Source organism: Clarias gariepinus, chromosome 24 (assembly GCF_024256425.1).
Source record: "Clarias gariepinus isolate MV-2021 ecotype Netherlands chromosome 24, CGAR_prim_01v2, whole genome shotgun sequence".
NCBI classification, from domain to species: Eukaryota; Metazoa; Chordata; class Actinopteri; order Siluriformes; family Clariidae; genus Clarias; species Clarias gariepinus.
This window is the reverse complement of record NC_071123.1, coordinates 23,224,182-23,238,362: the sequence shown is the minus strand read 5'-3', so window position 1 is coordinate 23,238,362 and position 14,181 is coordinate 23,224,182. Positions and strand designations below refer to the sequence as shown.

General features: G+C 38.3%; 2 protein-coding genes across 2 annotated transcripts; one reads left to right on the top strand and one right to left on the bottom strand.

Moving 5' to 3' along the window:
• Positions 1–260: 260 nt before the first annotated feature.
• On the top strand, positions 261–2,209 carry LOC128512503 (venom protein 302-like). Its single transcript, XM_053485813.1, has 2 exons — positions 261–616; positions 2,025–2,209. The coding sequence occupies exons 1-2, from the start codon at positions 337–339 to the stop codon at positions 2,054–2,056; spliced, it is 312 nt and encodes a 103-aa protein (XP_053341788.1). The 5' UTR covers positions 261–336; the 3' UTR covers positions 2,057–2,209.
• A 2,091-nt stretch (positions 2,210–4,300) lies between these two features.
• h3f3c (H3 histone, family 3C) lies at positions 4,301–8,517 on the bottom strand. The gene is made up of 4 exons (XM_053485843.1): positions 8,369–8,517; positions 6,362–6,500; positions 5,928–6,081; positions 4,301–5,764 (listed from the first exon to the last, which is right to left on the bottom strand). Exons 2-4 carry the CDS (start codon positions 6,487–6,489, stop codon positions 5,636–5,638), a joined length of 411 nt encoding a protein of 136 aa, XP_053341818.1. The 5' UTR covers positions 6,490–6,500; positions 8,369–8,517; the 3' UTR covers positions 4,301–5,635.
• Positions 8,518–14,181: the final 5,664 nt, after the last annotated feature.

The following is a 14,181-nucleotide window of genomic DNA, read 5'->3' as shown; positions in this document are numbered from 1 at the left end:
CTTAGAGCATGTCAGTCCAAATTTACTGTCTTATTTATTTATTTATTTTTACATCTGTTTAATCTTTTATTAAAAGTTTACATGATGTTTAGAATGCATAGGGAAAATTTTAGTATTGAGAAAAAAAATACCATAAAGAAATGTGAATATTGTTTGTAAAATAACTGATGCATGAAAGAGTTAAAAGAGCAGGACTGGGAAACGCAGCTGTTTGGGTAGGGGGTCTGAGGGGGGGGGGGGGGGAGTCTTTTCATTAGAACTTCAACCCGCACTGACTTCGAGAGTCAGTTGCATAAAAGAGTGACTCTGTTGGAAATTTTCCGTCTCTGCGTCGCAATGGATCGGAAGTGTTTGCTGATCTGTCAGCTTCTGGCCTTCTTGCTGGTGGAGGAGAGCCTGGCGTTATCATGCTTACCCTGCTACAAGGCACAATGCCCGACAGATCTCAATTGTCTGGGAGGAAAAGCGCAGAGTGTGTGTGGTTGCTGCCTGGTGTGCGCCAAGGTGAAGAATGAGGAGTGCGGTGGTCCGTATGATGTATACGGCACTTGTGACAAGGGCCTCGTGTGTGTGCGTAGAGGATGGGACAGGTTTAACAGCCCAGGAGTGTGTGAAGGTTGGTATACTGTATAAGATGGATGATCATTTGACTTTTCAAAAGTGAAAATTAATTTTAATCCTAGGTTGGTTGGCAAGTCAAAAATTACTCTTATTCATGATAGTAAAGATAAAAAAAAGGGCACAGCTGAGCTCTGGGTTTTATTATCATGGCAGAAAAACAGCCATCTTAATAACTTAGTATGATTCTAATGATGACATTCTTCTTCTTCTTATTATTATTATTAGTAGTAGTAGTAGTAGGAGCAGTAGTAGTAGTACTAGTATAGTACTAATAGTAGCAATATTAATAGAAATAGTAGTAGTAATAGAATAGTAGTAGCAGAATTAATGATAGTAGTAGTTGTAGAGGTAGTATTAAGTATTAGTTTTAGTTATTAGTATTAATAGTAACAATAATAGTAACATTGTAGCTGAATTAATAGTAAGAGTACCAATAGGAGTATCAATAGCAGTAGCAGCAGTAGTAAAAATAATAGTAGTAATTTTAGTAAAATCAGTGGTAATAGTAGTAGTAAAAAATAATAGTAGTAATAATATTAATAGAAGTAGTAATTGAAAGGTATTAGTAGTACTGTAGTTATAGTCGTGAAAAAAGTAATTTTATTACTTATGGTAATAAGAGTGAAAAAGAGTAATTTTATTACTTTTTTATGTAGTATTAACATTAGTAGTAATAGTAGTAATAATATTAAGTAGTAATAGTAGTAGTAGTAGCATTTGTAATAGCAGTAGTAATGGTAGTATTAATAATATCAATAAAAGTAGTAGTAATACTACTAGTTGTAGACGTATTATTAGCAGTAATAGTAAAATCAGTAGTAGTAGTAGCAATATTAGTGGAAAAAGTAATAGTAGTAATATTACTCGTAATAATAGTAGCAGAATTAATTGTGATAGCAGTACTAGTAGTACCACTAGCAGTAAAAGTAGTAGTAGTAGCAGCGATATTAGTAGTAGTAGTAGTAGTAATAGTGAAAGTAATCATAGTAATAGTAGTACTAGAAGCAATATTAGGAGTAGTAGTAGTGGTAGTAGTACTGATAGTATCAGTAATATTAGCAGTAGTAGGTTGGGTCTACTTAACCAGCCTGCTTTTAAATATATAATACACATGTAGTACTTAGTTAATTCAAACCCCACACAAAAGTCAAACGTTATATGATTGAGATGAGAGAGTACTGTAGTTCTCACACTTATACTGCAGTAAAGTAGCCATGCTTAAGCTGAACATGCATGAACCAGCACTGCAATGCAGATCACTTCATAACTTATATTTCTGGCCTCAGACCAGATGTTTGGAGCTTAAACTATTAAACTGTGGTATATATTGTGAAACTCAGTTGTGAATTCTGGGATCTGGGACCGGCTTAATTCACCTTTATATACACAACCATTGTTTTCAGAATCGTATGAAGAAGCTGAAGCAGCTGAGTAAACCAAGTTGAGGATGTGAACGAGGCTTCCATGTGCACATCAAAGAGGGCCGAAAGCAACGCCTTCAACACCACGGAAATCAGTAGAGATACACATAAAGATCTTCGTTTTTAATGTTAGTAGCAGATTATAAAATTAAAATCATTATAAGCAGGCCTGCATTGTTATGTCGTTACTGCTGCATACTGTTTGCTATAACATTGTTGATCATTATAAATGCAGATGAGCTTCATCGAGATTAAAGTTGACGGGTTCACTGTACCGGTCCCTGATGCACTCAGTACTATGTGACTGTATGCTCTAACGGTTATCTATTTGGAGTTCATGCTTTTCGCAGAATGTTCAGTTCATTACCACAAAATTGTGACAAGTTTTCAAGGATCAGGATCAAATTTAGTTATTTATTTTTTCCCATCAAGTGATGACTGTAAAACCATTTGCAGGCAACATACCCAGATTTAGCTTGCTTTGATATAATGCAACAGCCACTAATTAGGAAACCAGGAGGCACAAATACTAACCAATACAACGTACTGAAGTCACATGATTTACAGCCATTTCTGATCCTCTTATCCCACCTGTGTATGTGCAGCAGCTCCACATTGTCCCTTCGGATTTATCGATCTTTAGCAAGCGTTACGGTCAGTTTTTTATCAGGGGAAAGAAAAAAAAAACTGTCGCACATTTTTGGTCAAAAAGTGCAACAGTCAGGTGAACTGATCACCAATTATACACCGGCAAACTGGTGCCAGGATCATCGGGACCCAAGGCTCACCCATTCCACATGGACAAAAAATATCCAGCCCGTCCAGATTGATCCCACAAAAAAGCCAATGTACCAAAAAAAAATGGGGGAACCAAAAAACCTAGATGGTTTTAATATTAATACTTGGCTGTAAAATATTCTAATCAATGTTACTTGCTGTATAAATACACTATATTGCCAAAAGTATGGGCTCGCCCCCCTTAACATGCACATGAGCTTGAGTAGCACCTAATTCTTAATCCGCCCCCTTTGCAGCTATATAACATCTTCAACTCTTCTGTTGAGGCTTTTCACAAAGTATAGGAGTGTGTTTATGGGAAGTTTTGACCGTTCTTGCAGAAGCGCATTTGTGAGGTCAGACACAATCGTTGGATGAGAGGGCGTGGCTCGCAGTCTCCGCTCTAATTCATCCCAAAGGTGTTGAGGTCAGGACTCTGTGCAGGCCAGTCAAGTTCTTCCACACCAAACTCTCCTCGCTCATCCATGTCATTATGGACCTTACTTTGTGCACTGGTGCAGTCATGTTGGAACAGGAAGGGACTGTCCCCAAACTGTCAAAAATGTCTTGATATGCTGAAATATTAAGAGTTCCTTTCACTGAAACTAAGGAGCACGAGTCCAATGACAAACACCCCCACATCATAATGCCACCTCCACCAAACTTTACACTTGGCACAATGCAGTCAGACAAGTACCGATCTTCTGACACCAGCCAAAACCACTTGTCCATCGAATGCAGTGACGTTGTGCTTTACACCACTGCATTCATGCTTTGCATTGCACTTGGTGATGTAAGGTTTGGATGCAGCTACTCGACCATGGAAATCCATTCTATGAAGCTCTCTACACACTGTCCCACAGCTAATCTGAAGGCCACATCAAGTTTTAAGGTCTCTGCAGAAAGTTGGCGACCTCTGTGCACTGTATCTCAGCATCCTCTGACTCTGTGATTTTATCAGTTCCTGTCATTCCCAATCGCTTCCACTACATTATAACCCCACTAACAGTTGACTGCGGAATATTTAGTAGTGAGGAAATTTCACGACTGGACTTGCGGCGACCTATCACAGTGCCACGCTGGAATTCATTGAGCTCCTGAGAGTGAGTCGTTTTTTCACAGATGTGTGTAACAGCGGTCTGCATGCCTAGGTGTTTGATGTTATACCCCTAACCATGGAAGTGATTGGAACAACTGAATTCAATGTGAATACTTTTGGCAATATAGTGTATGTGTGCACAAAAAGTACAAAAGTGGATTAAAAGTTGGCCATTAAACATAAATTTAATTCTTAAATAAAATATAATGTATATTGATTTTGTTTAAATGTTCCCCACACTTTTTCTTTAAACCTGGCAGTATTGTAACGTATATGCTAAAGGTTCAACATGCTACGTTCTTGTAAAACAGCACCGCACAAACACTCAATCATTTCCTGCAGGTTTGCTGCAAAATTAAAGGAAGCAGGCATGACAAAGATGTTGTGTAACATCTATTTATTACCACCATAGTATGAGAAATTTGGAAAATACAAAGATCAGCTTATTTAAATTTCTGAATAAGAAAAATAAACAGGAACATGAGGTTATACACGTGTATCACGACAGAGAGCAGGAGAATCTACACAAAGAGAGCGAAACACTCCAAAAAACTAAACGTGACAAAATCTCTTTTTTTTTTTTTTGTTGCTACAATTATTTGGACAAACGCCGATCTGTGGAGGAAAGAAAGAAGAAGAAAAAATGAAAAATCATCCTGGGTCGACAAAAATCAAAAAGTGAAGTGAGAAAACTCGAGGTGTGTGAAGAACAGTGAGAGTGAATGAGAGGCTGGTTTCGCGCGCCCCCCTGTGGCTGCCTGAAAGTTTGAACAGGAGGAGCAGGATCGGCAATTCACCATGGAAAAGAAAAAACAAAAAGAAAATTAATTATAATAAAAATTATAATAATAATTAATAATAATAATACGAAAAAGTCAATCTCATTCAAATTTTTTGTAGTTTTGTTTGTTTTGTCCCATAACAGTGGTAAAACAATGAATGACTATGCATCATAGAAAAAAAAACAAGGAAAGAAAGAAAAAAAAAAAACACCATCAACAATAATAATAGTAATCATCAATATTATAAGTAACAACTTTATAACCAATAGATGCTGGTTTGCAGTTGAATACGATTTCGGCTTTGCTGATCCTGCACACGCGCGCACGCACACATGCATGTACGCACACGTGCACACGGATGTGGAGAGGGGTGTAGACACGTGGGTGGGTGCGTGGGTTTCTGAGGGCAAGACGAGGTTTCTAATATGATCAGGGATGAAATACGGGGTAACTGAAGGTGCTCTGGGGCAGTTTTAGTAGCACCCTGCTGTGGAAGTTGCCGCTCCCCTTAAGCAGACTAACCCCAGATTGCACCTTCCTTCATGCTGAGTGTGTGTGTATATGTGTGTGCCTGTGTTCAAACCCCCAGCTTGGCAAGGGAGGACCTCGTTTTACGCTCCGACTCTTTATGTTTGTGTGTGTGTATGTGTGTGTGGGTGTGTACGAGTGTGAGTGTGTGTGTGTGCGCACACGTGCGAGCGATCAGAAGCGTCTGTTACATGCACATACAGGTACCCTACGCGTCAGTGAGACAGCACTAGTAGACTGAAACACATTGGCCTCCCCGTCGCAGATATTCTAAACTCTACCAAGAAAGAAGGGGAGAGACGAGTGAAGAGGGACAGAGACAGAGAGAGACAGAGAGAAAGAGAGAGACAGGGAGAGAGAGAGAGTGAGACAGACAGAAAGGATGGAAGGAGCAGGACAACGAGTGTCTAGGCGCGCTCCCCACGGATACGGCGCGCCAGCTGGATGTCTTTGGGCATGATGGTGACGCGCTTGGCGTGGATGGCGCACAGGTTGGTGTCCTCGAACAGACCCACCAGGTACGCCTCGCTGGCCTCCTGCATTAACATACACACACAAAGGGATCAGAATGTAAAAACAAACTTAAAGCAGTGGTAACTCAGCCCCTCCCACCTTCTTTCATCTCTCTCTCAAAAAGCTACATCAGGAGATAACACATACTAATACAAACACATCAAACGCCTCTGTTCTGACACACACCTGCAGGGCGCCGATGGCGGCGCTCTGGAAGCGCAGATCCGTTTTGAAGTCCTGAGCGATCTCACGCACCAGACGCTGGAAGGGCAACTTACGGATCAGCAGCTCAGTGGACTTCTGGTACCGACGGATCTCACGCAGAGCCACCGTGCCGGGCCTGGACACAGAAACCCGCAACACTGATCAAACCAAAGACACTTAACGTGTAGTGATTTAAAAAAAATACAAGACAGAAAAAATAATAAGTCTTTCTAACTTGACTCGAGTATAACTGCTGTTACTACGTTTTTGTTCACATGAAGATCTGTCTGAATGTTTTTCTTTTCTTTAATGAGTGCCCTCTTGTGGCTATACATAGCACAACAATAACATTAAAAAAAAGGAAACAAGAAGTGAAAATGTAAATGCCTCAAGATGAACGAGAAGATGATTTTAACCTGTAACGGTGAGGTTTCTTCACTCCTCCAGTAGAGGGGGCGCTTTTACGAGCGGCTTTAGTGGCCAGCTGCTTGCGAGGAGCTTTACCTCCTGTGGACTTACGGGCGGTCTGCTTGGTACGAGCCATGCTTCTTTAATCTGTGGCAGAATAACACAAAGAGAAATCTGTTAATCTAAGAAGCAACTTTAAAACAAAGAAAATGTGAAAATTAATTATATTAATTGGAGATCAACAAACATCCCATCCGCAAGCAACGGTGGAAATAACGCAGGGAAAAAAAAATACTCCATTAATGTCAACAAATATTCTTTACACTAATGTTCTCCATACACTAGATATAAGATTATGACAGTTAATAATAATAATGATAATAACAAACTATAAATAAGGACAAACCAGATGTGTTTCTTAACAATAACAGTACTGTTAAAACATATTTTAAATTCTAATAATATAAACAATAACACATTTTACTGATTTTGGATGTTATTTTAGTATTTTTTATTAACTAGTTTTCTATTACATTTTTAAAAAATTTGATATTTAGTAAAAAAAAAAAAAAACTACCAAAACCAGGAAGCATTCAACAAACAAACAAAAGTAATATTATTTTGTTTTAAAACAAATAAGATTTAATTCAAGTTAATCTTAATAGTTTAATTAATAACAATAACAAAATAGACGCAAATGTTATTGTGTAACCTTTTACCGTTAACATCACCATGTTTAGATTTAAACTAGAATTTTTTGTTAATTAAACTTCCTTTGTTTGTTAACTCCAAAATATCAGGAATAAGTTGAAGACCGTTAATAGTAAAGATAATAAATTGTGATGATGAATAAAGACAAACTGTTGTTTCTAAATATTAACAGTTGTATTTATTTAAAATATGTATAGAAATGTATTTTAATCCTAATAATATTTTTTATTAATTTTTTTTTAATTATATTTTAATATTTTTATTTGCTAGTTTTATTTATTTATTAATTTTGGGAATGTATATGTTGAGATAAATAATTTACATTTACAGTTTAGTTGAAAAAACAAAACAATCACCACTAAAACCAGAAAGCATTAAAGAAACCTATAAATAATAAACACTACCAGTAATATAATTTCATTATTAAATCACTAATATTTCCTGCAGGTTTATTTTATGACGACATTGACACAAACGTCATCGTGTAAACATTCACCGTTTGCGTCACAATACTAAGATTGAAACGCAAATTTAAACATCTATTTATTCTTATAAACTTTAATTTATCATTAAAAAAATGGAAAGAAACGAAAAAGAAAAACAAGAAAGTTTACGAAAACGCACGTGCGATTTCCGGCCCCGTCTTCGCTATTTCAGGCAACTTCCTGTCGCACGCGCAGAGAGCGGGTAGAGGTGGAATATAAAACAAAAGCAACAAACAGCACGAGCCAGTCAGCGCTCGAGGAAAGAAGCCGCGAGCCAATCACAGAGAGGTGAACTGACGCCGAGCCAATGAGACGCCGGGAGATCGCGGCTCCAGCCAATCAGCGGGCGCGCTGGCGTGTTGCGGGGGCAGCGCAGCCTCTTGAGGCCCCGCCCACTACCGCAAGATTATGGCCGCGATTCGAAACGCGACTGTGACTGAGAGGGCTGTAGTGAAGCTCGGGCGAGCGCTTAAACTTGGACGGAAAATTCAAAATCCGCGACGAGATCCGACTCGAACGGTCCACGATCGCAGACTAGAGACCCTTCGGCACCGCCGTGTCCGGTTAAAACGGGCCGCCAGTCGCGGATTCGAGGCGAATAAGCGAAGTAAAGAAGGCACATTAAAAGTGGGACGGGATTTCCGACGACACGGAAAACGAGAGAGAGCGAGCCCTCTTTTCTCTCAGCGGGTTTTTCTCGCGTTTCGACGCAAACGCGACGGTTTTTTCGCGCAAAACGGCAAATATTTCACCCAAAAGTTCGGCAAAGCTGTGGAAAAGTGTTTTAGGTGAAATTTGGCGCGCGGTCCGGGCACTTACCTTCGACCCAATGTGTTTAATTTGGCGCAGTGAAATATGTGCAGAGCTTTGCCTGGCACTCTCAGTATTTACTATCACACACACAATGGGAAGCGAGCGGCCAGCGGCAAAATGGCCGCCACGTCAATCACTCCTCTCTCTCCCACAATGCACCTCAATTACCCCGCAAACGCCAAATGTTACCAAAACAAGCTAACATTTTTTTATCAAGTTTGTTAAATATATACTCGCATCTATTTTTTATTTTTCTTTCTTTTAACCACGTTTGTAATGTTTGTCATTTCTTAACATGTTTTAAAGTTAAAAATCTCCAGTGTTTAATTTTTTTATGTCCTTCAAGCAGATCTTGAAGTAACGTCAATGCTAAGCTAAAGTTATTTACCTATTTTTCATCAACTATCAAATTTTACTTTTGTGTAAGTTATCTATAAAAGCTATAAACCATAAAATTGACTTAAAAAGACATGAAAATCAGCACACAGGTTGGAATCAGCTGTCGTTAGGACGCCTAAGCGGCTCGGCCCCGGGCGTGGCACGAGGGCCTTCACACAATATTTTGCTGCATAGCTCATACATGTGAACCCGGTACACATTTAGATCTCATTGAGCTGAACAACATTCGCTATGCATGTCATGGGCTCAACTCAACAGGAAATCAGTTATTAGGGCCCAAGCACTATGAAAACAGCTTTATGATGTCATAGTCCGTGAAGTTTTATCATGTTTATTTAACATACTCGCACCTGTCCTTTAACCACATTTGTAATGTTGGTTATAATTTTTTTTTTACATTATTACATTTTTAAATTTTCATGTCCTTCAAACAGAACATGAAGTAGCATTAATGCTAAGCTAATCTTACTGATTTATCAAAGTCTGTACAAGTTATCTATACAAACTATAAAATTACCTGAGAATAGGTGTGTTCTTAACATGCTCAAAAAGTCATGGAAATCAGCACACAAGTTGGACTGGCACCGGGGGCATCCACATGAGATTTGGCTGAATAGCTTATACACGCTTTCTCGTGTACATGTGAGACCTGGTACACATTTAGATCTCATGGAGCTTAGCAACTTTTATCTCTACATAACAAAAAGTCATTTATTTTGGGTTGTTGGCACAATGCCCCCGATGAAATTGAAATCCCTCTCAGGGGATTCATAGGATCACTACCACCACACCAGGCCAGCATAATTTTTTTTATACAAACTTTAAACAGTTTGAAAATTGGCTTTTTCTACTTTTATGAGTGGCATCACATTGAGCGATATCACAGCGTGATGCATTGTTTTTAGCGCAGGGGGAATTTTGGAGGTCTTAACATGCTCAGAAAACACATATATTGTGTGATGCGGCAATGGCGTAGGTCCTTGGGCTCAATCACCATTGGTTTGCAACTATATATTTTTCTTTTTCTTTCTTTTAACCCCATTTGTAATGTTTATTATGTATTTTTTTATCTGCTTTAAACTTAAAAATCCCCAGTGTTTGTCCTTTAAATAACATCAATGCTAAGCTAATCTTTTCCCTATATCTATCATTACGTGCTAATGGAGTGTACAGTCAATTTCATATGTATTTACAATTAAAGTTGCTTAAATTGACAAAATGTAAACACCCCCAGCTGGGATCAAACAGTTGTTTTTGCAGGGTTTAAAGCAATTATTTTGTAATAAAGTGCACCCGTAGACCAGCACCTTGTTGGTTGAAATTGCCAACATGTTCTGTAAAGCCATGAAGCATAAACCTGGCTGTCTTGTTCACTTTTCCTTGTTCCTTGTCTGAACAACTTTACTTCTGACCTTTTCAAAGCACTGACACTGGAGACTCCTTTAATAATAACATCATAATATGTTCAATAAATCATCTCCTTACTAAAAGGTTGCCGTTTTTTTGTCTTTCATCATGTGCCAACAAAGCCTGTGTTGTCAGGGTGTGTATTAAAGTACATATGTAACACTTAAGCAGTTTGACAGGTACAGTACTATTTAGTCAGCCACATATTGTGCAAGTTCTCCCACTTAAAAAAATGAGAGAGCCCTGTAATTGTCATCATAGGTATACCTTAACTACAAAAAAAAAAAAAAATCCAAAAATTCACATTGTAGGATTTTTAATGAATTAATCGGTAAATTCTTTGTTAAAATAAGTATTTGTTCACATACAAACAAACAAGATTTCTGGCTCTTACAGACCTGTAACTTGTTCTTTAAGAGGCTTCTCTGTCCTCCACTCATAACCTGTATTAATGGCATCTGTTTGAACTTGTTATCAGTATAAAACACACCTGGCCACAGCCTCAAACAGTCACACTCCAAACTCCACTATGGCCAAGACCAAAGAGCTGTCAAAGGACACCAGAAACAAAATTGTAGACCTGCACCAGGCTGGGAAGACTGAATCTGCAATAGGTAAGCAGCTTGGAAGAAATCAACTGGGAGCAATTATTAGAAAAGGGAAGACATACAAGACCACTGATAATCTCCCTTGATCTGGGGCTCCATGCAAGATCTCACCCTGTGGTCAAAATGATCACAAGAACTGACATAGTAAATGACCTGCAGAGAGCTGGGACCAAAGTAATAAAGGTTACCATCAGTAACAAACTGCGCCACCAGGGACTCAAATTTTGCAGTGCCAGATGTGCTTAAGCCAGTACCCTTCCAGGCCCATCTGAAGTTTGCTAGAGAGCATTTGGATGATCCAGAGGAGGATTAGGAGAATGTCATATGGTCAGATGAAACCAAAATAGAATGTTTTGGTAAAAACTCAACTTGTCGTGTTTGGAGGAGAAGAAATGCTGAGTCGCATCCAAAGAACACAATACCTACTATAAAGCATGGGGGTGGAAATATCATGCTTTGGGGCTGTTTTTCTGCAAAGGGACCAGGATGACTGATCCGTGTAAAGGAAAAACTGAATGGGGCCATGTATCGTGATATTTTGAGTGAAAACCTTTGAGTGATGTGCTTGACCGGCGTATACGACAGCGTGTACCAGTTCCCACTAATATCCAACAACTTCGCACAGCCATTGAAGAGGAGTGGACCAACATTCCACAGGCCACAAGTGACAATCTAATAAACTCTATGCGAAGAAGATGTGTTGCACTGCATGAGGCAAATGGTGGTCACACCAGATACTGACCGGTTCTGAGTCCCCAGACCCCCAATAAAGCAAAAAACTGCACATTCCAGGGTGGCCTTTTATTGTGGGCAGTTTAAGGTACACCTGTGCACTACTCATGATGTCAGATCAGCATCTTGATGTGGCACACCTGTGAGGTGGGATGGATTATCTCAGCAAAGCAGAAGTGCTCACTATCACACATTTAGACTGATTTGTGAACAATGTTTGAGAGAAATGGTAATATTGTGTATCTGGAATGAATTTTAGATCTTTAAGTCCATCTCATGAAAAATCGGAGCAGGTGTTTATTTATTATTTTACATTTTATTTATTAAAAGAAAATATATAATTTTTGTTTGCATTATTTTATATCTACACATGCATCAGTATTGCTATAAACACTATTGGCAAATGCTTATTAATATCATAATTAATAAGTGCTCAGTAGAATTAATAAATCTTTATTTTTGGGGCTATTTGTTTTCAGATTTGATCACGATCTGCCTTTTTCCAGTTGGTCAGTTTTTCTTCTCGACTTAAATAAAAAGTGTCATCTTTGTCACTTTCCTTATAGCTCATGTTTCTTACTTTTGTATTTGTTAGTGTTATATAATTTACATCACTGCCTGGGTGCAGCGCACAACTTGCTCACCGTTTACCTGGGTTATCTTTGTATAATGTTAAAAACTGTTTGATCTCAATCATTTAAGCCCCAGATTACATAGATTTCAAAACCCACTCACCATCTATACCGCTTAATCCAGTCAATAGGGTCGCGGGAGGATTGTGGGAGGAAACCAGTGTATCCGAAGGAAACCCACCAAGCACGGGAAGAACATGCAAATTCCATCCACACAGAGGCGAGAATCAAACCCGGCCAGAAATTAAACCCAGACCCTGAAGGCGACATTGCTAACCACTAAGTCACCATGCCGCCTTTATTAATTACTGTTTACTGCTTTTTTTTAATAGCATTTTGAATGTATAAACTTTTTTTTTGAAGACATTATTACTCTAAAGCAGTTATTTGCTGCCATATATTTGATATTGAGTGTGTGTGTGTATGTGTGTCTGTGTCAGGCCCCTGCATTTAAAAAAAAAAAAATTAAGTGCACTACATGACTCATTACTACAGGGGGCGCTGTCCTCTTTTCCAAGAAAAAAGTATGGCAGTATAATACTTCTAAATCTCTCTCTCTCTCTCTCTCTCTCTCTCTCTTAGATTTTTGTGTGTATGAAGGTTTCTTGCTTTTATTAGTCATGATTTACCTTGATGACTTGAGGCTTTATTGCCTCCCTCACCCTGCGCTCGTGTATGTCAGAAAGGGGAGGAATGATTTGTGCCCCTTGTTACAAGGATCGCCCCTGACATCCTGTGAACTATATATTTTATACGCTTTGAGAATAAAGGATTTGAAGGTCAGTCTGTTCTGCAAGCATGTCACTACTCAAAATGCAGAGAAGGGAATTTCTGCTTCTAACATTTTATCACGGTTTTCTCATGGGATTGAAATAATAGAGCGTACTGGTGGTTTTCTTTCTATTTGCATTGTGAAATTATATAACAAGGATAACAATGATATTGTTTTTTAATTATCCATTTCCCAAAGAAGCTGTGAAAGACTCTGCAGGTTGCACTGCAACCCCGAACAAATCGTTCTATTAGTATGAGTAGGTCATTGCTGTTGATTTATTTATGTGACGCGTGACCTTCAGGCTTTCAACCTCCTTTACGGATAATCAAAGCAGAAAGGCTTTAACCTTAAGACCTCTTTTTACATTCTTGCTCGTTCATATTGCTGCTTATTGTTTCTGACACTAGGAAAAACCGCTTTGCGTTCATGTAATATTTTTTCAATATAAACAGTGTATAGAGTAGAAACTTTCTTTATAGGAAGGTCAGAAGCGTACACAGGTGTTGATGTGTATAGCTGCAAGAGATCCTTAGGGACCATTAAAACTCTTCCAAAACCGTAAAAGATCACGTTTTACATGTTTTTTTTGGTAAATTATCCAAGGGATTCTTTGGCATAGAGATATTATATTTAATGAAATAATCTAAATATAATATAAAATAAAATATAAAATATATCAACTTCTTAGATTATTCTGTTTTTTATATATATATTGATCTTTTTGGCACCTACGGTATGATGGGACTTGACCTTAGTGTAGCAGGTATCTTCATTAGATTCAGTGGCTGTGTTAAAGGTCTGGCAGGTGTCACCCTGAGGTGAGTCTCTGTGCTTAAAATGCCACTAGCCACAGGAAGAGCTTTTCGTGAGAGCGTGCAACACCCTCTTATTGGTATTATTATTTGTACATAAACATTTGGAGGGCAGCACGGAAATTTAGATCACAGCGTGAGACTGATGAGTCAGTGTTTGTGTGGCTGGGGCTAAATATAACATTTTCCTCACAAATAGGGTTGGTGGTCAAATTTGGTGATTTTTTTTTTTTGTGAGCCAAAAAAGTTTTTACAGGTAGTTTACAGTTTCCCATAGCAAACTTTTGTTGTTCGGAATGATGTTTCTTTAATCTCATGAGATTGAATTGAACATTCTCATTACAAGCTTAACTTTGCCTTTTCTATTTGTCTTAAAAATAAATATAAATACATAAATAAAATGAACTGAAATGTACAAAATACAATATTAAATTATATTGTGTAATAAACTTAC

Excerpts from the sequence above, each read along its gene's own strand:
- LOC128512503 (XM_053485813.1), top strand. The coding sequence starts at position 337 with ATGGATCGGAAGTGTTTGCTGATCTGTCAGCTTCTGGCCTTCTTGCTG. Across the intron at positions 617-2,024 it reads CAGCCCAGGAGTGTGTGAAG|AATCGTATGAAGAAGCTGAA; the intron begins GTTGGTATACTG and ends CATTGTTTTCAG.
- h3f3c (XM_053485843.1), bottom strand. The coding sequence starts at position 6,489 with ATGGCTCGTACCAAGCAGACCGCCCGTAAGTCCACAGGAGGTAAAGCT. Across the intron at positions 6,082-6,361 it reads AAGAAACCTCACCGTTACAG|GCCCGGCACGGTGGCTCTGC; the intron begins GTTAAAATCATC and ends TTCTGTGTCCAG. Across the intron at positions 5,765-5,927 it reads CCGCCATCGGCGCCCTGCAG|GAGGCCAGCGAGGCGTACCT; the intron begins GTGTGTGTCAGA and ends ATGTTAATGCAG.